General features: G+C 35.0%; 1 protein-coding gene across 1 annotated transcript in view; it reads left to right on the top strand.

The window, feature by feature from the left end:
• Nucleotides 1-24,096, top strand: part of LOC140147380 (uncharacterized) — a 100,427-nt gene that overhangs the window by 54,550 nt on the left and 21,781 nt on the right. Inside the window, 9 exon segments of the mRNA XM_072169156.1 lie at nucleotides 1,092-1,154; nucleotides 5,458-5,584; nucleotides 5,617-7,027; nucleotides 8,557-8,607; nucleotides 9,767-9,866; nucleotides 11,117-11,157; nucleotides 13,553-13,580; nucleotides 22,767-22,829; nucleotides 23,556-23,750. Of these exon segments, the coding sequence (XP_072025257.1) occupies nucleotides 1,092-1,154; nucleotides 5,458-5,584; nucleotides 5,617-7,027; nucleotides 8,557-8,607; nucleotides 9,767-9,866; nucleotides 11,117-11,157; nucleotides 13,553-13,580; nucleotides 22,767-22,829; nucleotides 23,556-23,750 (2,079 nt within the window).

Raw genomic sequence — 24,096 nt, 5'->3', positions numbered from 1 at the left:
TCATAATTTGGCAACCACAATAAATTTATGTGGGATTTCTACACCAGTAGGTAGTTTTATTTAGCATGTTAGGAGTAGTAATAACTCAATTTTCAGAATTTTTTACTTTGATGTGCACAGATCAGATTGTGTCAAGTTGATACTTTTTTTTACTGCTAGCAATTCAATGTTGTCGTCATCAAACTGAAATACATTGATTTTTTATTGCTTGGATTTTTTATTATGACGATATAAATGAACTGTAAGGTGAGTATCTTGTGGTTATTGACATTACACGATGCGACCTGACAGAACATCGGTGCTATAGTAGGATTAGTTTTGAACAAGCAAAAACTTTGTGATTATTGCTTGAATATTTTGCATATATAGAGGTGTTACGGATGTTTTTTATTTCAATATCATTAATATCTGTATACAATAGATAGAGAGTTGTTAATCAGTTACTTTTTTACAAAATACTGTTATTTAAATCATTTAACGCTGTAGTAGGATCATCATTTATGACATAGACATGGCACAATAAACATGCCTCAAGCCAATGATATTGTGCAATTGTCAAATATTTTAATGTACATGAACAAGCAGTGGCGGCGCTACATTGCCCCCCCCCCCCATATTTTTCTTCCCATCCCCCCACTTTTGAGGCAAAAAAACCCAAATTATGTAAATTTCCACTTTTTGCCACGACCCCCAAAAAAAATTCTTGGTGTTGCCACTGTGGACAAATTTTTCATATTTATAACCAATTTTTGATTGATATGCATTGTCGTCAGGCATTGTCATTGCCTTGTATTAAATGTCGATAAAATTGAGACATTTTATGGTAAAATGCTAATAATGAATATTGTTTTATAGTTGTTTATAACCAGTGATCCGTTGTAATCCAACTCCAGTTGAAAGTAGAACTAATACAATTGTTGTAAGGTGTATGATCCTGAGTAATATTTTCAGTTTTAAAGTTAAAGTGGTTCATAACATTAAAAATGGTTCTTTATTTAGAATCATGGTGCTTGCTTTGGCCAATTTATTGTTTCTTGAATTGAATTTGAACATTGAATGAGTTTTTGTTTTTGTGTGTATTTGAATTACAGATGCCCTACACCAGGCTGTGATGGTTCAGGACACACCAATGGCAAGTTCACAAGACACAGAAGGTAGGATGTCGTTACATTGTTCATTTTTTCATCCTGAGCTTGATTCATTTTATTTGAAACCAATCCTCTTGCATCCCATGCAGTACCATTTATACCTCTCCCACTGCAATATATATTCCTTGTATATTCTTTGTTTACTATGCTAATGTTAATTGTTTTCAAGAGTAAATGTTATCCAAATAGTTACATTTCAGGCTGTTTCAGCACATCACATCAAAGCTCCCATTGGGCACAACATTCTTTTTTAAAAGGAATTTTTATTTATCTATGCTGAAAGACAGTTATCGGTGATCCTAGCAAACTAAAAACTATTTGAAATTCACATAAAATTGAAGTGATAAGTCTATGAAATTCTTGTGTTTTTCTTGACAAAGAAGAAAGAGACAGAAGGGCTGAAATAATGTGCAGCTCCATTCAAATACATGGCAAAGTGTCCGTATACTGACAGAAACCGCCAACATGGACTAAATTGTCAATATTTATGTTTATTTTAGGTAGCATTTGATCTTGCATCTATATCACTTCACACATAAACTTCATACAACGATTCAAGAGTCTGATATATTTTGATGATTTGTTAAATTTTTGGATTATTGAATCGCTGATTATGCCTTCATGGATATACTTAATGGGTTATTCCATTTAAAATCCCCACTACCCATGTGGAAGATTTTGGAAATATGTTCCACAGAGAGAGTATGAATTTCAATTGGAATGAACACATTATCGCTCTATTTGAAATTCATCCTCAGTGCGAGATTCAGGTTGAATCTTTCTCAGAGGGTTTATGAAATTCAAATAGAGCTGCTTAATATGCTCATTCCATTTGAAATTCATACTCCCCCTGTGGAAGATATTTCCAAAATCTTCCACAGGGGTAGTGTGGATTTTAAATGGAATAGCCCAATGAATCTTGGAATGGCACTGCTATTCATGATCCACACCATCCTCATACATAACGGCACAACTTACTGACCTGTCTTTATACTGATTTGTTTATCATTTTGGGACACCCTGTATAAAATCTCCATTTTGGACACCCTGTATATAAAATCTCCATTTTAGCTACTTAAGTGCAGGTGTATCAATCAATGAACTTTAAGTGCAATAATGTTGAAAAACAACAACTTAATCTTTTTTGTCAATGTAATGTTCAAAAGTTTCTATCTAGTAGTACCGCACAGAAATTTAATTAACCAATCGGACATTGAACTCAATTTATTGCATTTACATTAATATAGGGAAGAGTTTGATGTATTTTACTATACAATGTGTATGTCTGCATGACTGTCCACTGTGATCTGACCACAGTCGATGAATTTGACACTCAAATTGATTTATAAAATATGTTTGAAAAGGTTAAGAACTTATCTACTGCCAAGATGAACATTTCTGCTGGCCCTAATGTTGCAGGATCTGGTAGAAAGTGGCCTATATGTTGCCTGCCCTCATCCCTGCCCGGGGAGGTAGGCACAGAGTTGTAGCTTTTGTTACTGGCTCTCAGTAGGGTTAAGGTTAATACAGGCAGAAAAGTCCAGCGTCATTACGCATGTATGTATTTTTTTATTTTTTTATGCAAGTGATTACTATCAACTTAAAGGTAAGCCCTTATGCTTACATAACTCTTACAAAATTGCAAATTAATTTCTTGATTCAAAACAAGCTATAAATATCTGTTGTTTGTCCTTTTTGTTTGACATCATCAAGTGTGTTCATAAGGCATAAAAAATATTGTTTGATTGGTGTAAAAAAAAGTTGGGGCCACTGGTCTAGCTAGACTGTCTTGTTTCTAATGGAATCAATGTTTCGGCTGTGTTCTATAAAGAATGTGCTAAAAAACACATCGGTACTGAATTTTCCAGATAATACTAAAATTAAAATCTTATTCCTGTTTGGAAAAAAAATACAATCAGGTCAGACTAAATATTTTCCCGCCTAATTACAGAAGCGCAGGAATGGAAAACCAATGCAAGTTTACCGCTCATTACGTACAAGCTTTGCAAAACAATTTCATTTCTAATGGCATAGATCAAAGTAACCTTCATAGCTCAAAAGATTACCTCAAAATATGGAGTACCCAAAACAATGAGAGGTTAATGTGTGAGCATGCAAGCATATTTGAGGTTATGAACTGTGTCCTTACAGATTGGCCTGTTTTAGATCCTCCCTAAACTGTGATATGATCAATTGATAATGTTATATAGACTAGTCTGATGCTGTAGGCTGATTGTTGTTGAAATGTGTCATGAATAATTAAACAATTCATTTCATCGGTTGTACGTGGTGTGTTTGGGGTGGACAAAATGTTATTGTGCTTTGTCACATGCATAATAGAATGCTTTTCTGCATTAGTGTTTTGTTGTAAACAATTTCTTAGAAAACACCAATTAAATGAGCTATTTTTAAATTCAAAGATAATTTATACATGTAATTATTTTTTTAAAGCCCTCAATGCATTGAATAAAGTGTAGATCTTATGATATGCTTCATTCTATGTTGATAGAAATGTTTGACTGTTGTGAACACATATGTGATGAGATCAAGCAAAATCAGTCGGAAGTCGGAAATATTGATTTTCAGATATAGTCAAACAAAGGAAATAATTTCTTTTGTTTTAATGTTGCCTATTGTTTTGGAAACACTTCAGCTGCTCATATCTTTGGAACTAAATGTTCCATTTCTATTGGGTTTTCTGCAAAATGTAGCTTTGCAAATGATTGATGCAATCATAGAGAAAACTGAAAATTAAATATGCCCGACTTGCTTGATTACACCACATAATGTTTATGTGATCAAGTAAAATCAGTCTGAAGTCAGGCATTTTTAAGTTTCATTTGTCTAGTTTGATGTAAAGCATTTGTTAAGTTACATTTTGCAGAAAACCCAATTGAAATTGGACAAATTGTTCCAAAGATATGAGCAGTTATATTTTTGCCAATATCTCAATTTCTTTTTTGCCGACTTTGGTCTAATTGGATCAGATCGTGTCACAGAACATACCGATAATTGATGATGACAAAATACTCAATGCTATGTGCCTAATGAATTGCCATGCATACATATGAAGTTAATGGATGTGTAAATTTGGCTATTCCGTTTAAAATCCACACTACCCCTGTGGAAGATTTTGGAAATATCTTCCACAGCGGGAGTATGAATTTCAAATGGCATTAGCACATTAAGCAACTCTATTTGAAACTCACCCTCCCTCTGTGGAAGATTCGTGTTAAATCTTTCTCTTTATGAAATCATGCCTAATATGTTTATTTCATATGAAATTCATACTCCCCTGTGGAAGATATATCCAAAATCTTCCACAGGGGTAGTGTGGATTTTAAATGGAATAGCCCAGTGCCATGTCATTCATATTTCGCATTCATATTTAATGACATCCATGGCTATGTTTATTCGTTATCAGCTTTCTTCGAATTAGACATGGTATGCGGTACCTGGAAAGATTAAAAACCTCTGTTTCAGTACATTTAAAATATGAAACCTTTTTGATTGAAGAGGTTCACTAGGTCTGTTAATTAATCTTGCTATTTTTGAGTTGCCAAGACCAGGTGAAAAACCTTCATTTCCTTCAACGCTTTGAGAAAGCCAGAAGGTTTCTGGTGGAACTGTCAGCAGACAAACGTGCAAGTTCTTCATTTGGTCTTGACAACTGAACTCAAAAATAGATAAAACTGTTTGGGTTTTGAACTGAACTAAAGTCCAAATTTAAGAAAGGAAAGTACATGTAATTGCTTTGAAATGTTAGTATTGGGAAGTTTCACGCCTATTACTAGAAAAAAAAAAAAAAAAACATATTTGTTTCCTGTAGCAGCTCTAAAAAGTCAAATGCGAAATCGTTTTTTATTTTTATTTTTTTTAAAATCCATACCTTGAAATGAAAAAAAACCCACTTTTTTAAATGCGAATTGGAATGGGAATTTACAGTGGGTTTCTCCGACACTCACAAAATATTTCTTCATATTCAAGAATAATTTTATGATCCCCTTTCAACCTGCAAATTAAAAAAGGTATTTAAAAAAAATGTGTGATGTTTTCTCCGGTAGTTTTTCACTACACACGTTTGTGTAATGTGTAAATCTTTTCTTATTTATTTTATTTTTGTGTGATTTTCTGGGTTTTTTTTTGTTTTTTCCCTTTTTAAGCAAAAAAAAAAATCAAATGAGAAAAATAAGCCCTCAAAAAGCGAAATGCACGTGCTACAGGAAACAAACTTGTTTTTTTTTTTTGCCTTATGTGTATTTTTATACCTCCATGTGTAGTAATAAATCTTGATCTTTTCTTGTTCCAGTGTTTATGGGTGTCCTGTGGCAAATAAGAAAAGAAAAGCAGAGCAGGAACCTACTCCAGCACCAGAGCCTGTGAAAAACTCAAGAGATCTCCAAGAAGAAGAGGGCTGTACCTGCAAAGGCCGAAGCTGATGCAGAAGAAACAGCGGTAGCAACAGCGCGCAACAACAGCAGCCACAGTGGCGACCACGGTGACAGCAACAGTGACAGCCACAGCAAAAACTACAACAACAGAAGAAACTGCAGAAACAGCCGCTGCAGAAGCCGCCAGTCAGAGCGGAAGTCAAAATGACACAGATGATGCAACTTCAATTTCGTCCCAGCACGACGATCTTCAAGCAAAATACAGTCGACGTGCAATAGTTAACCTTCAGAAACTCATTGATAATGTGACAGCTGAAATTGGACTTGAGAAACAAGAGGAAGAGAGCAAGGAAGCTAAGAAGGAGGACAGTACTGACGAGGGAAAAGAATCTGCCCCAAAAGAGAAAACAAAAGTAGAAAAGACCAAGACACAAGAGAAGAAAGACAGTGTGCAGAAAAAGCCTGAAATGGAGAAACCTGCGAAAGCTCCAAAGAACTTGCCCCATTTTGATTTTAAAAATATGAATGATGATGAAATGGATACAGATCCAGAGGTCTGTTCACCGCCAAAACTTCACAAGGAGTTGGCGTTCTTGAACCAGGAGATGCCCATTTTGGACACGGCACCGGAAATGGAACGAGCCGTCCCTATGGTAACCGAATCCAGCAGTGGTGCACCCCAGAATGGTCCGTCTAACAACAAGACGGCCGCCGATAGGACAGATAATAATGCAGATGTGGACATGGATGATGATGCTCCCCCACTTGTGGTAGACGAGCGTGCGAGTGTTGGACATAAACAATCGCGAGAGGAAGAAGACGAGTCATTGGCAATGCCGCATCTCCCCCAACACCTACAAGAAGTCAGCAAGCAATTTGAAGAGGAATTGGAGGAGTCCACCAAGAAGCAACAAGAACAGTCTACTGAATTACCATCATCTGAATCTCCACAACCTAAGGTAGAGGAGAGTGCAGTCAGTCTTCGACTAAGCAACCTGAAGAAGAACCTACCCCACCGAACCTGTGACAAGCAGTATGAAAGTGCTACTCCGCCACCGATTCCCGCAGCAGCAGAGCCCATGGACACGTCGTCATCAGTTCGCGAAGCAGAAATTAGCAATACCACAAGTAAGGCGTTGTCGGCGCTAGAGGCTATCAAAGAGAACATTGATGCGCTGAATCAGGCAAGCGCGCAAGCACAAGAAAGCAACAGCGGCATCAACTCCCCTTGGATCGAAATCAAGAAAGAGCCGTTATCAGAGAACAGTCGAGAAGATCAGCTGCCCAAACCTAGTCCGCAACTTATCCCCCCTGCACCTGATAGCACAAAACCGCTTCTTGCTGTGATACCTACTGCAGACAATATGAAACCCCTGGGACTTGCTGCGGGTTTGCTTACGAGTATGGCGACTCAGTCGGTGGCGCATTCTGCAATAACGACAATCACGTCAGCTATGGGACCAATACCTACCACAACTACAGTGAGAGGTGAGTGACACACAGTATTATGTGCATAATAGTCAAATAAATTTAATTTATAGGAATAATGCTGGCATCTAGGTAGGTGTAAATGTACACCATAAAAGTAACATATTTTACATTGCATTTTGAAGCAAATTGATTGTAAAGTTCACGTAAAAATTCAAATATTTCAAGAATGTGTTACCGTATACTAGTTTGTGTGTTTTGGGTGTGTGTGTTAGTTAGTTTTGTTATTTTAACATGAGATATTTCACATGCTTTGACGACAAAACAAACAAAAGAAGCATGTGGCACTACAATTTCAATGCTTTTTCCACACCTGTTTAAATTTGGCCGAGATAGGTTCTATACTAATTTGCCTTCATATCATTCTTCATGTGTATACTTCACAGGGGAGGATTTTAAATAAATGAAAATTCTGTGGAATGGAACTAAAAAAAAAGACATAATTATTAATTCTCTCTTAATTCATGGCAGACAGAGTTGAGTGAACTGCAAAAGAATACTTAGTTGTCCTTGAAAGTTTTATTAGTATTTATGGAATTGTCTTTGGGGCTTTGTATTAATGTTGTACGATGAATACGAGGACACGTGTCCAACCCAACTGATACAATAGATTTTAGCGTTTACAGCAAGAACAGACTCTGCACAAACTAATTAGTTTGTATTGTGTGTTGACGTATGTGGTAGATAGCAAATGAAGTATTGCAAAGTCGATATCTTTCATCTAGTTGTGGGCAATAATAACGAAAGGTGTCCAACTATATTTAACTTGAGTTGGAAGAAGTAAATTACTTCTTGCCTGTTTAGATGAAGAAGTTAAAGTTAATTTGTTTTTAAGATATTTCCATCTCAGTTTGAAAGTGTAATCGTGTATTTTGGTTGTTGGGTGTACTTTCACTGCATTGAAGTAAACTTGTATTTGACTAGTGTACGACAATTGCAATCATCCATTTTCACATTTAAAGCCATGATGTGTGATTTTCTCAAGGCGACGCCCTCAATTTTTCTTGAATTTCTACTTTTTGCACAATTATAATACCAGTATTTGTGTTGTGTAGTTTAATTGTAACACTTACAGGTTAGCAAACAGTTCTTTCTTTCTTTCTGATTAATTATATTCAGTTTCCTTTTGTAGCGAGCAATCGTTCCCCATTGTGTTTATTTGTTCTTGTGCAGGATGCGTATCCCCATTACCTACTTTACCCTATGATGTACTTAAATACTGTGTGAAAGACTAAACCTGAAATGCTTTTATTATAGTAAAATTAGGAATTTTTGTAATAAAACCAGGATCGTGGTGTAATTTGCAAATACATTGTAAATTGATACACACAGTGGACAATATAGAGAGGCTGTATTAATGAAATAGCATTTTTCTCTGTTTTACCCGATTTGTTCAGCCTGAAATTAACAGACAACATCACTGATAGTGAAAACTAACAATATTTGGGAAAAATAAAAATCTATGTTTAATGCAAATTGCACATTATTGCTTTAAAATGATATACTCCTTCCTTGCCTCATCCTCATAGGAGAAGCCAAGACTGATTACGTACCTGGCCTTATCTCTATCTTGCCGCAAGGTATTATTTTGATGTATTATTGTTTGATGTGATATTGGAATAAATCTTGAATTTGAATTTCTTTGCTGCAACCCACACCAAAAAAAAAGAGAAGACATTCAACTTAAGGGTAGATGCGGTATTGTTGGTCGAAGCAGCCAAAACAAATTGATTTTCATTATCTTAATCAATATATTATTGAAAAATAACACTTTGATGTTTTGCAAAAGTTCATTCTACAAATCATATAGTTTGAAAACTTGCTTGATTTATTGTTGATAATGAGTTATGTACACTTTACAAAAGTGTTGTTGTTTCAGCCCTCCTTACAACATAACTCAAGAACCACAGGACCTACAAAAGTATATCTGTGACATTTGAATTCTTCTAAACACTCGCTATGAAATGATCAATGCAATTTTTGCCAAAGCTCACTACCATTCACAAGATGCTGCGAACTACCAAATCATAACAGTTTAAAATAGTTGCTAACCTTCAACTATTATTTCTATATCACATCAATACACTATCTAAATACTAACACTAACAGAGTGAAAATGGATGGAGGAGAGTATTAAAGCCCCTAAAGACCTCACCACTAATTTAATACTGCCCCTCTGGAAGATTTAGGAAATTATCTTCCACAGAGGGAGTATGAATTTCAAATTGGATTAGCACATTAAGCAGACTCAGTACACCGGTCGATCTTACCGTTTCCGATGTTGATTAAGATACTTCTTGCATCGATCCCGAGATGCAAGAAGTATCTTAATCAACATCGGAAAGGTAAGATCGCACCGGTTATGAGTCTACCAAACATTTTTGTTTGGGACTAATTCTATTTTAAACTCGCCCTCCCTCTATGGAAGATCACACTTAACAGGGTTTTTTCACACCCATTATCTTTACAAAACTCTAGAAATCAGGTTTTTGGTGATTTTTTAAATAGATTTTCTGATTTAGTGACGCACTGATAGCGCCTTCAACTATACAAAAATGTACTTTAAGAAAGTAAATAAAGTGACCTTGTTCATCAACTTTTTGAAGAAAGTCAGAAATAACCACTTCACATGTCCACGATTTGGTTGGAATTATAGCGGAGTAAAGGCAGCACAGCAATGATCAGTGTCATATTCCGCGATAAACATTGACTGTTTTGATATCTTTTTAAATCTCACAGAGATGCTGGCCTACCCGCCAGGTGAAGGGACAGGCAAATGCCCTACCCCTGGGTGCGACGGCACAGGTCATGTCACTGGATTGTACCATCATCACCGCAGGTATGTAACTACCCAATAACAAGTGTGTACCCAAAATGAGCAAGTACTGAAAGTTCAGAGAATAGGGGATTTTTTATTTACCGGTATTTATTTTTATTTTTTATCTTTCATCTTTCATCTTTTATTATTTTATCTTTAATTTAATTTCATTTCATTTCATTTCAATTTTATTTATATTTATTTCAATAATTGTGGGCCGCCATTTAAATGATTCATTCATAACCAAAAAAAACCCAATTTTGTTTAAACAATGCCTGATTACATTTGATCATTTCTTATTTTAGTACGAGAAATTGAAAGTAAATGAAAATAAGTTAACCCTTAATTCAAAAGCTAGCCACCATGAATCCTGACATTATACTCTAGTAGAAGTAGAGCCAGAATCGGCCAGCTCTTGTCACGTAACTTGACCCCATTAGTGTTCACATGATCAGTCAATCTGATACCCCCAGTATCACTGATTACTGTTGATGTTGCAGATTTTTTTGCGGCACAGGACTTTTCATGCACAGTTTACATTGCGGGGCTATGCCGTTACATTGCTTGGCGAAAGTAAAAATACTTGAAAATATTTTTTATGTGTGAAGTCTGTGTGAAAAAAAAAGCGAAAACTGAAATATTGCCGGGATGTGGATGATAATGTGATTAAGAATTACCCTTACTTTTTGTTTGTGGCATATTTTGCAAATTTGCACATGCAGCAAAATAGGTATGTCTTGAATTTGTGTGGAGTGTAATTATATCTTTATGTCATTGGCTCTTATAATTAGTGTAAAATATTCTCAGGTTTAATTTTTTTTTGTTTAAATGAATGAATACTGCTAACATGCTGATTTGGATTTAAAAATGTTTCCATTGCATTCTAAAATCTATTTAACCCCATAAGAACTACCTGCCGATTGGCCAAAAAGAAGTTTTCATTATCAATTGGACCAATCGGCAACATTGTTAGAATGATTTCACCACACACAAAAATTGGGGTGAATTATTTAAGCTCCATTCTGATTGGTGATTAAAGTGAAGATATCATGTAATTGACCAATCAGTGGCAATGTTAGATCGGCAGGTAGTGCTCGGGGGTTAAATGTAATTATAATAGATTACAAAGCAAATTGATTTGATATTTATGAGAATTCTTTCAAATTGCTGCTGTGGTATTCCATAATAGCTTTTGAATTTATTGCCAACTGATTTGTTATTGTGTGTAGACGTTACCAAATAACTATGTTTTATCTCTTTTTTCCACTTAGCTTATCCGGATGTCCACACAAAGATAAAATAACCCAACAATGTAAGTACTCTTTTCAATCATTAATAGGGATTATGTAGGTATTGAGACTTGCATTACTGCAAAACATTTTAAAAATAGAATTACAGCATTAAAATTTTGATTTTTCTTCTACTAGCTCTTCCCCGAGCTCATCTTAATAAGATTGTGATGGTTTAAAGGAACTTGTTTATTACTGTTTGGTTTTTTAAAACGCTTGTATCACTTTTATAATTTTAATTTTGACAATGTTGTGCAAAGTTTGTCAAGTCACACCGAGCGAACAAATGGAGGTTTAAAGACAATTTAACTGTCACAACTTGATGGAATCCATTTTTTTTGTTACATAAATTGACAATAAATTGACACTTCTTTGATGGAATTTTGATTCAGTAACAATTTGTGAGTAACTAAGTAATGGGGGAAGAAAGAAAAGGAAAATAAGTATGTCAGAAATCAAATTGAATGCCTTTCAATCAGCAATGGTCGAATAAAAGCAAATTTCTCTCGCCACTATTCTACGGAGGAACTGTAGCGAAATGTTTTAGCATTGTGCGTGTTATTGCAGTAAATTGCACACACACTGCATTGTGTTGAGTAAGTTTTACCCACCAGGGCATAATTGTTCTAAGTAGTAAGAAAAGAATTACACTAAGCAAAAGCAGTGGGCTATTTTACAGCATAATTGCTAGGCGAGACACGTATAAAGGTTAAGTGAGGGATGCCAAGTTGGTGAAAGAAATAATTCTGTTTTCCAACGCAAGTAATATCTTGGCATTATTGTAGAACAGAAAACAATTGTAATCGCCAGAGAGGTCATCTTTAATGCAAAATTAATGGGTAAATTTGCTTATTGTTGTTGGTGATGTTTCACAATACGACTTGACTTCAATGGTCGTGATGAGTGGACTAATTTCTTTTATTGGATTTGAACAAAAAATGAATCTTGAGTGAATTTCATAAGTGCTTTATTTTCACTTTTATTCATCTGTGATTTAATATGTTTCCTGTCCGTACACACAATGGTAGACTCGGTATACAAGATTCTATTATCAATTTTATGAAGTATGCATCAAAGAAAAAAATATTAATCAACTTTTAAAAAAAAAATTGCCCACAATAGTAGGCTCGGTTAAGTTCTCCAATATGAAAATATTAATAAAATTAAATACACAGACTTGAAACTTTTCCTCTTTTTAGCAGATTTCAGATTTTAATGTTGATCAAATTTCTTTTATTTTCAGCCAAATTTTACGTTGTTTTTCAGCATTTTTAGCTTTTTTCCTTATTTTTCACTAAAGGTTAGTTTCAGGTCTCAATACATCTTGGTGAAATTATTTTGGGTTCCCGAACTTTTGATTTTTTTTCTTAATAAAAAGCAAGTGAAATTTTACTCGCCAACTGATATATTATCCATCTGGTCAGAGGGCTTCATCAGAATTGGTCATCTGAGCCACTTTCCCAGGAACCTGGTTTCCTGTTGTGGTTAGACTCTCGTCCAGACTTTCAAAGTGGCGCGTGATGTATATGACTCGGCAAATAGGATTATTATTGCACCCCTCTCCATTAATTTCCATAGCTTCACATGTTTCCTCTAGATTTTCAATTATCATTTTACTAGTAATGGGTTAAAGACATTTTAAATTTATATTTTGATTTGACCAATTTGATTATTTATCACTTTTTTATTTAAGTTACCTTTATGGTCATGGTATGTACTTGCGAGAGCTTTTATACAGATTACATTCTAACTGCTGACAGTTCTCACGAAGATCCTGATCTAGGGAGCGGATTCGGGTTTCAGGAAATCAGTGTACGGAAAAAGAGGAAATACAAGTGTAGAGGGAATAAAAAGGAAAAATGTGGGCCTCTTGCAGGGTTACAGATGCCATGTTCTTTTGGGGTTGTCTAACATTTTGGTAAAAGTCAAGTATGTTTTATATTGTACAGGGTGAATGTTATCAAACTCCCTGTTTAATGAAGTTAAATTGGGTGCTTGATTTGTGTTCTTTGTACAGAGACACTGATGAAATTAATGTGCCGTTCTAATCAAATCTGAGCCTACTTTTCTGATTTGATTGCTATTTACCGCCATCCATTGACGACTCATCTTAGTCGTAAATTAGGCTATTCTGGTTGAAATCGTACACCCTTTAGATGGAAGGCATGACCTTAATCTCACACATAGGGGGGTGGTTTCCCCCATTCAGGTAACCCCATTTGAAATTTTCACTTTCTGTGTGGAAGATTAAGTCATATCTTCCATAGGGGTGTATGGATTTTATCTGGAATAGCCCATTGCCGGAGTTTGAAGTTGTTATACAATATGGCCACGAAATCATGACCACTCACCGTGCCATTATGATGTGAAATTTATTGTATTCTGTTTGTTTCTTTTTTTATTGATTTCCTGTAACAGTATTGCAGCAACATGAACATGTTTTAAAGTAAGAGTCATTCTTTTGTCTATAAATAGCCTTAAGTAGAAGTGTGTATACCTGGTGTGATGTAGAAGATAATAGTAGATAGATAGATAATCCACTCACCATTGCATGTAGTGCACTTCCATAATATCCCACCACATGTACATGCAGGGGCGGATCCAGGAGGAGCTCCCCCCCCATAAAAAAGGGGAAAGGGGATATAATTTATTGATTTGTATACAGAAAGTTAGATCATGTATAGTGAAAATTGGCAATTTTAACCCTCACCCCCTCCCATATTAAAAAAAGAAGTGGGGAAACCTTGCACCTTGGACTGAGGATCAGACTCTCCTCAGAATGGTACATAGATTTGTATTTGCCATACAATTTGGACGAGCAAAACAAGCCCAAAAATATTTCATTTCCGCCCCCCCCCCTTTTCAAAAGCTGGATCTGCTCCTGGGTGTATGTGTGGTGTGTAAAGTTTATAGAACATGTGGTGCACATTGCAACAGAAATAGCCAAGTTGCTTCCAAAATAAACCTGTTACATAATCTTAAAATAGAAGTTATTTACTTGATTACCTGGATTGATAAGTGATATACATCAAGGAGATCTTCATTTTAGAATATTACGACACACAACAATTATGTAACACCTGTCGATCAAAAAGTGAGATGTCACTGTTTGCAAGTCAAATTTAGGGCATCTCTGTCCAATCTGGTGAATTTTGTGACTACTTGTCGCTGTTTTGAGCCAATTTACAGAATTAAAAAAGGAATCATGTTGATCTTGTTATCGTTTAAAGAAACAGAAATGCAGTGACTATTCATGAGCGTGCAGTGACTATTTTTGAGCATGCAGTGACTATTTCTGAGCATACAGTGACTATTTCTGAGCATACAGTGACTATTTCTGAGAATGCAGTGGCTATTTCTGACCAGTGTGCACTTAATCTAAAACAATGATCCTATATCCAAAAATAAATTGGTGTTGGCTTTTACAGACCAACTTTCCCCATCAAAAAAGAAAAAAAACTAACAAAAAACATTTTTGATGAATTGAATGTGTTTTCTGATATTATGGCAAATGTACCCAAAATAGACAATTTGGACAAGATCCTGACTGATGACACAATCTTTTCATTAAAGGCAGCACAACATATTTGTACATTTTGCTCTGCATTCACCCTCTCTTAGTAGTATACATGTGTACAAGTATAATTTTATAGTGTTTCATACTTCATTACATAACACTATTATATTCTAGCCTTAGGCTAAAAACAAGTTTGTTTCCTGTTGGCGGTGTGAAAACTAAAATATGACATGTGTTTTTGTTTTTTTAATTTAAGAGTTGGAATGTATGGTAAATTATGCTTGAAATAACAAATATTTATTACCATATCACTCCATTGGTTGGATATGAAAGTGATAAAAATGGCTCCCCAAAATTAAATGAGCGCGGACTACAGGAAACAAACTTTTTTTAAAGCCATACTCCCATGAAAGCAAAAGAGCAAAATGCATGCAATCCCAGTGATTATTAATATCAGCATAGTGTGTGATCATAATAGCAGTGTAAAGTGCCAAATGAGTGACTTCCAAATATAATAGAGGATACATTCTAAAAGACCAAATAATGATCTGATACTATATCCCATGTATATAACATGCCAAGACTAAAGGCTAAGGATCTAATGTAACATGTCACATAAAGCATGGGTCCTCAATGGGCCAGATGGATCCACTGACCGGACGAGTTTGTCTCTGAACAGTACAGTAAACATATAGCAAAACAAGGTGTGTTTGGCTCTCAAACACAGATTTTTGAATTGTGTTTTTCCCTCTGTGGTCTGCAAGCAAATGTAATTGAGCACCCCTGACCAGGAAAGTCAACTATCCTGTCCTGGCATAAGTTAATACTGTAGTCTCTCTAATAAATGCCCCTTCTAATGAATGCCCCTTACCATTTTTTCTTTTCACTGAAAATCCTGAAAATACCATTTTAGAGGGTGAGTAATATCAAGTTTCCTGTTAAATTGAACAGAATGGGATTTATTCACTTCTACTGAGTCATTATTATCCATGGAATTGGCAGTTTTGATTGAAAAATTATGCTTATAAGCATACCTCAAATGAACATTCTTTTCTCGAACATATTGCAATGCCTCTGGGGCATTTATTAGGGAGAATATGGTACTGAATAACGGTCACATTTATTCTAGACACTAACAACTACTTTTATGTTGCTCCATACATAATAACTATATATCTTACTCATAATAAAATCAATGCTCCATGCCATGATCATACTGACATCTGTCTGAAGTAAATGAACTTTGACCTCGGGTTCCATTGTAGTGAATTTGTGAACATGACAATGTAGTGAAATTATTGTTTGTGGTGTAATTTTTGTGTATCAGTGTCAGCTTATCATTTATATTTTTATAGCGTTGTGTAAGGAATTAATAATGTCAGAACTGTAGTAAAACTTATATGTGTGCATGTTTAAGTTGTCAGGGGTTCACATTCATGAGTGTCATCGCTTTTTTTTATCCCTCTTGCTCATTTGTATGGCCGATTTGATCAAGAACACTCCATTGTAACATTGAGGTTATGATTAGGGTGATGGTTTGAGGTGACGGTGAGCCATGCACAAATTTACTGAACTTGGAATTCTGTATGTATTGTGAACCACTGATTTGATGACATCACCTATCACTAGGATCCACAACATGTTCATCTATCAAGACACAGTTCTTCAACACCAATACATTTGTGCATTCATTGAATGACCTTTTGAAAATTTGGGTACAAAAACTCATCCTGTGCAACTAGAGGTCAAATTTTGCACTATGATTGTTTAATTGAGGTTATTGAACTATGCAATTGGGATGAGGTCATTGTGGCCCATAGTGTATTCTAATTGTGTGTGTAGTCTGCTGTGATAGATGAAGTTCAAAAACGAATCTTGGATCCATCAGTGTAAATTAAAATGAAGCGGCCTAGGTGTGAAGCGTAAACTGTGAGAGATTAGATGAGACAAAAAGTACTAGCAGATGGGTCAACTGTTTTGATTATTATAAACAGGGATAACCGGTGAACCATTTAATTGTTTGCCCTGATTGCAACAATGAATGATAATTATTAACTCTTTATTATGTTAAAACAAGTAAAAAGTACCATGACCTTTCAGTATGCATTCAGATTATTTGAGAAAGTGGGACTAATCATATTCAAGAAGCCAAAGCACTTTTTGTGTGTGTGAAAATACTGTAGATTTAAATAAGCTTGGGGAGGTACTAGTGTATAATAACTCTCTTGGTTATAAAATTTTGGACCAGGTGCCTACCAGGTAAAAAAAGTTAATTGAATAATATTGCTTGCATTTTAGGAATGAATCGGAAATATTGGATCCTCTTAAAATGAGCATAGGTATATAGTTTTATACAGTGTCTGCAAATTAAGTTGATCTAATATTAAATTTTGATGTGGCATAATTACTGGAAACTTACGGATATCAATCATTTTGATACACCCTGTACTAGTTGACCCAATTGCTACATCTTTCTTTAATCATGCAGTTTATGGAAATTATTTTAACAGCTTAAAAGTAAGTTGATATATAAAAAAATCATGTTAGTGTTGTAGACAGGATGACATTTAAGTTTGTTTTTTTATTGTGTACTTACGGATTAAGTCTGAAAGCTCCGGTTGCAGGATGCGAAAAATATATTTGGAATTACTTTACATTCAATATTAGTGATGCACTTGTAATCAAAAAAATTCTTCTTTTCTATTTGGGGGCAAAATTGCCATGAAAGTGACATTTTTAAAACATTGGGAAATTTTGTTAACACAGGCATGAGAATGTATGTGGGTCGGGGTGTTCGCTTCACTCAAAATGCTTAATTTAATAGTCAAGAGCCCTCCATTGTGGCAAGTTATACAATACGTTATTGCAGTAGAGACTGAATTTGGCAATAGCTGCCACTTGGGATTTTCATCACCTGTTTTATTGTGTCAAGTTCTTTGGGCAGTGGTTCTTGATACATTTGGTTTATCTGTCTTGCTGCTTCTCCAGATGAGTCTTTATAAGAGTCTACTAGTACAGTGGTGCAACATCAGGGAGACTCTATATCATTGAAATCTTAAGCAAGATCTCACGAGGCAGCCATCCCGGATTGTCTTAAAGTACACGGCTATAAATGGTACGATCTGAGCACTTGTGTTTTTGTTAGCACAATGTTTCAACATGGCAGCCAGACACAACAGAGAAATGATGTTCATTATATGTATAGATGTAATACAATTAAACTTAATGGGATTGCTGATATATCTATGCATATTGTGTGGACACCCATTATAGGACAACTAAACTACATACTCCTATGTATACACACACACACAGACTTCAGTAATGTTTAACATCACAAGTGGGCATGAGTCATAATATCTATACTTGGTCTATCCACTTATTAGTTATATTTTGTGTAACTAATTTGAATTGAAGTATAGTTAAAGTATGGTTAACATATGGTTTGACTAGTCAAATATTTTATATTTGGAGTTAATTTCACATACATTACACTATGGAGTTTTATACAAGCATGCACACAAAACTTGTATTATTAATTTAATTTTGCACATGCATTCTAGCAAATAATGCCACATTTGTGGAACTTAGGTATAGTTGTAAAATTATCAGTTTTTCATTTAAAAAGTCACAAGACCATAAAAATAATACTATCAACACGAAACAATTTTAAAATCAACTCAAAATAATATGAAGTTAAATTTTCATTTGAAAGATCTTATAAAAGTTGAGGCAATAGGGGAATGCAATATAACGGCAGCTTTACATTAGAATGCTGTGTCACCTCAAATCAATTCACCCGAAGAGACCTTTGATATACGATCGATGCACATGCATTTTTTTTTTTTCATTTTCAAATATTTGTTTTGTATTCCGATTACTTGTAAGAATATTAGAGAGAGAAACTGGGCTCCAACCTATAATTTAGCTAGTTTTTGAGATTCCGTCATGAAAGACGAAAATTAATATCATTCAAATGATTAGATTAAAATCAACTTCATTACGAGTGCGTTTCCATCTTCAAATATCAGTCGTGTCAGAATAAATCCATCAGAAAATATGTCGAAAAGATTTGTCTATATTATACTTAACTCCCACTATAAGCTTACCACTTGTCATAATAGCCCAGAGGGTGGCAGGCAGGGAATTGTGTTGATTTGCCATCGTACAACAAGGGGTTCATCATTTACTACGCCGAGAGGAGAAAACACACAAGTCTCAGCTCATTTCTAGATGGTAAAATTTGTGTGTGTTTGTTTTTAAAAATCTAGCAAGTCTAATGATATTTCATCAAATGTCAACTACCTAAACCGTGTACTTGGCTATATCTATATATAATGCACAAATTGAAATGACCAAATCAATCGAGTTAAAGTAATTTCAAGATGAATCGGAAGAAGTTTCTTTTGCTTCTTTTCCGGTGTGCTTTTAATAATCAAATTTATAAGATGCAAAATTTAGTAAAGTGAATTATTCTCTTTTAACAAGTTGCAATGTTGCTCTTGAGTAAGGTATAACGGCATACCATCTGCCGATGTTGTTATTAATAAACAAGTCATTAGTAGCTTGTATTGTGCATTTATTCTTGTGTGTAGGTAGGGAGGTGCATTCAACTATTCATATCCGCAACTTTCAATGTTGCTATGGAGTTGTTCGGTTTTATATTATTATTATTTCGACACGATGACTTCTGATTGTTTCTCACATAATGAATAGGTGGGAAGAATGATGGAATTGGTAAAGAAATAAAGAGGAGATGAGGAAAGTGATTAATTTTGAAATTGTTTAGCTTAAAGTGAAATGCATTGCAAGATGGAGCAGGTTATTGTGCGCATCAGTTTGAGCAGGAAGTTTCCATTATTGATTAATTGTTATGTTATACAGGAGCCATGCAAGACGTTTACAACGGAAAAGGTCATTGAACAGATTGATCTCGTGTTCAAACCGTTATAAGCCGATTTACCTGTGTTTTTAATTTAAACCAAAATGTCAGACGATTTTAGTTAAACTTTTTAATATCACTGCTCAGTCTTGTGTTTGTGTGTGTGTATATATTATTGATTGGTACCGTACAAATGAATTGGGATTTTTTATAAATTGATAATGTCATTGTTTAATACCAAGTTGTTTTTGTTACAAAATATTTCAAATTAAGAAGGATTTAAAATGAAAACTGATCTTCTCAGTGTTAGAGAGAAATCAGGCTGTATAAAATAATTAATTTTTTGGTTCTTGTTCTTGCCCGCATTGTTTTCTGGCGTTTTTTTTTTTTTGCTTATACAATTTTCGAGTATAACTTTTGATTTAAAAGCTCCAGCAATTCAGTATGATGATAAAAGAAAGTTAATGAAGCAACATTTTATCCATGAGAACTACCTGCCGATTGGCCAAAAAGAAGTTATCAATTGGCCCAATCAGCAACATTGTTAGAATAATTTCACCACAAAAAAAATTGGGATGAATTATTTGCAAAGCTCCATTCTGATTGGTGATGAAAGTGAAAATATCATGTCATTGACCAGTCAGAAGCAATGTTAGATCAGCAGGTAGTGCTCAGGGGGTTAAAGAATGCATTGAAAAAAGATTACAAATGCTAGCAGTGCCAATTTTGTATTACAAAAAGTGGAGGAAAAACCTCCCGCCCTCGTCAATTCATGCTCTTCCGGACAAGAACCAAAAAAATTACTTTTGCGACCTTTTAAGGAATTATAGGTATGACTTAATGCATCATGTATGTAAATCTGAGCATTATTATAAAGCAAGTTTTCATTGGAAGTGTAAAATTAATATATGCATGTGCAGATTATAAGAATCATTTTGTGCATGTTGGCAGGCATCATGGTACCATCATCAGCGACTAGTTTACAGATGCTTCTAGAATTGAGTGAAACATGGTCATGGTTAACAGATTGTTATGAAAGGTATCCCATTCCATCGATTGGATGGAACCAGCTTTAAACATTAATTATGTTATTTCAATTAACTGATTTTGGTATCAAATAAGTTAGTTTTATTTCTAATTTGATTTGCTTCTGGTTCAACAATTTGCTAGAATTTTGAAATATTTTGATGTATTTTTTCATCAAATTACTAGTATTAAGCTCCTTCAAATTTGATAATAAAATATTACATTTTTGTTCTGTAGTTTGAATTTTGAACCAAGGTTATCGGAAGTACAGCAGCTTAGTATGATGTAAGAGCTATATGTTGGCATGCGAAGGCAAGAACATCTTATGTGCACAGTACACACAGACAAGCAATAGCTGCCGTGTGCATATCACAATATAAAATCAACTCCAAAAGGTCCTAAAGAATGCATTTGACATGAAGCAGCTATTCAACTTTAAATTCAGATGTTCCTGCACATGCATGGCGATATGTGGTTACCAAATCTCTTGACATCAATCAAGCTGTATTGTCTTACAGTGCTCCAAGGTTCAAATTATAATTCCCGATTTATTTTTTCAAGCCAGGACTCCCAATGCCCTTGTCCGATTGAAAAACAAAGCATATTGCCGTACAAACAACATGCATTTATGTTGCTTATTATGAAGAGCTAGGAAGATTTATCATCTAAACATTTTGCAGAATATTGTTTTGAAAGTTTATGATAGCAGTGTATTGTTTGTGCAGTATGTTATGTGATGTAAAATTGTAGCTTTGTGAATTCCTTACATTCATACTAACCACTTGCATGTAGTCATACTAATACTTTCTGCATATGCCTGTTTATATTGCCAATCTGTTTTGGCCCTAGCGTAGCTATGACCATCGGGCAAAAATCTTTCAAAAATCAATAGTTTCCAAAGACTTCTGCCCACATGGTGCAAGCTGTATTATAATAATAGCACTAACAATTACCATAGCACTCAATAAGGGGCTATTCCAGTAGAAATCCATACACCCCCTATGGAAGACATGATATTAAATCTTCCACACAGGGAGTGTGAATTTCAACTGGGATTACCTGAATGGGCGACTCCATTTGAAATCATCACCCCCTGTGTGAGAGTTTAAAGTCATGTCCTCCATAGGGGGTGTAGGGATTTCAACTGGGATTGCCTAATCTTGCATGGAGTTTAATTAGTTTAACCTTTACCATCATGCTCATACGAGGTATTTTTGTTTGTTTCCTGCATTCACAAAAGAAGCAAAACAAAGGAAGTAACTATTGCTGCGGGAACTTGCGTCACGACCAACGGCAAAATGTCTCCGCTTGGTTTTTTGAATTAAATATTTTATTCTTGAGGGAAGAAGCATGACGAGGTGGAAAAAACTTGATGCAATATTTATTTCCTGATATTCTCTTTATAGATTCACAATACTAATAACTAATAAATTGTTTTGATATATACAACGTTTCAGTCTTTATTTACCTTGTGAAAAAGTTGATGTTATGAGTTTTGATTTGATTGACACCCGGGGATTGACACCATACCATAAGTTGGTAACCATTTCATGAGAGGGGGGATACTTTGGTTATACCAATATATGACTGATGTGCCCTAAAGCCAAAATATGGAAATTGCAGAATAATGAATTCAACTTGTGCCACAACATGAGTCATGCTGGGGCAATTGAATAGGACATTGTGTATATGCACCTATGTACCAATGGCATTTCTCTCTGCTTTGTGAGAGGGAATTAAATGGATGGAGAAAGGAAGAGTTGATTCTCATCATCTCTGACTTGATTACTGGTAGAAATGGTACAAGAAGCTATAATTATAATTATTATAATTATATTATTATATATATTATTCTAAAAATATAATTTATTTACGTTTTGAGGCAGGTTTGAGTGAAGTGGCAGTTTTACAAGTCCAGTTTCACGAAGATCTTGCTAAAAAACTTGGCAAGATATATGCCAGAATAGGGTGATATGGGGTAAATTTGTTAAATAGGGGAATCAAATTCTGTTTGTTTTTTCAGGGAAAGTGGAAACCAAAAATATTTTGGGTGTTAAATAGGAGGAACCCAAATTAAATTTTTAAACATTTTAAGAAAAAAGAGGGTAAATGCATTCCTCAGAGATCATGTACTGTAGGGCACATGTCCCATGGATCTACTATGACAGGTTGCTTATTATTTATTGACTTTTCTTTGCCCATGTCAGGTGTCCTACTCTTGGTTGCACTGGTCGAGGACATGTCAACAGCAACAGAAATTCACATAGAAGGTGAGTGTAGTGAGAGTGCCCTAGAAATGTAATGTTGTATACAGTCTAATGTATTTTAATTGTCTTTAAAGGTTTTTATTCCAAAATATGTTTGGCATTTTACTTTAGGTTTATGCATTCAAAGATTAACTATGACAGTGTATGCACCAAGACACATGCATAAACAAGGATGGGCTAGAAGTTTGTCGCAGTGTTTGAGAAGAATTGTGATTTTTGCAACAGATTTGTGTGTGAATCAGTTGTAACTTGTATCTTACTAAGATTATTGAGAATCAACTTTGATTCACAAATCTTTTTACGAGAAGCAGTTATACTGAAATTCTATTATTCTAACCCTGATGGAAATTTCAAGCATACATCATACACTCTTAGAACCACATAACCAATAAAGATTGTACAATTGCAATAGCGCACAGTTTTGTGCAGGACTGATTCATATTTCTTGAAAGTGAGTGCATTGATATTGATCAAATTGACCAACACTTTTGGTATCTTGATTGTTCTAAATAATACCAGAAATTACAGGTATTTTTCATCGGGTATGAATTAGGTTAATAAATGCAGATCCCTCGAGAGATTGGACACAATAACGCACTTGTGCTGAATGTTGATGTGTCCATTCTCCCCTGTGGGGCTCAAGCAGTGGACATATCAACATCCAATTTGTCTCCCAACAAGTGATAAGCATTTATTGACCTATAAATACACACATTTCTCTCTTTTCAGTCTGTCTGGCTGTCCCATCGCTGCAGCAGAGAAAGCCAGCCGGAAATCTGGAGGAGACCCTGTCGCTGCAGCTGCGGCTGCTGCAGCCGCTGTAAATATGCAAACGGACGAAGGCTCACCTGCACCATCATTGGGATCAGCAGCAGCCTCGGCAAACAATGGGCCACCTGTACCTAGTAATGATAGAATGCTCAGGTAGGCTGGGAGAATCATTTGAGTGGACTTTGTCAGACAGTTCACATAATGATGTATCATGACTCTATTTACGTGCATTGTTATGTGAAATTGATGGATGACTACAAGATTTTACTTTGCTTAGTTTTTGATAGAAAGCTGAGTTGGGGTGAAGAAGTTGTGTGTGAAATATGTAGTTCCTTCCTTGTGTTGCAAGACTTTGTTTGTAAGAGATGTGGGCTTGCATTCTCAACAATGTTCCCCAGCATACCTAGAAAGTATTGAAAAAAACTTTGTGGGACTACAAAGTGTTTCAATTGGCCTCACATTAGGTGTTGCACCAAGTTAATTGGTATTATATATTTTT

Source organism: Amphiura filiformis, chromosome 3, assembly GCF_039555335.1.
Source record: "Amphiura filiformis chromosome 3, Afil_fr2py, whole genome shotgun sequence".
NCBI lineage: Eukaryota > Metazoa > Echinodermata > Ophiuroidea > Amphilepidida > Amphiuridae > Amphiura > Amphiura filiformis.
The sequence above is the reverse complement of the archived record's forward strand: the minus strand, read 5'-3'. Positions and strand labels throughout refer to the sequence as shown.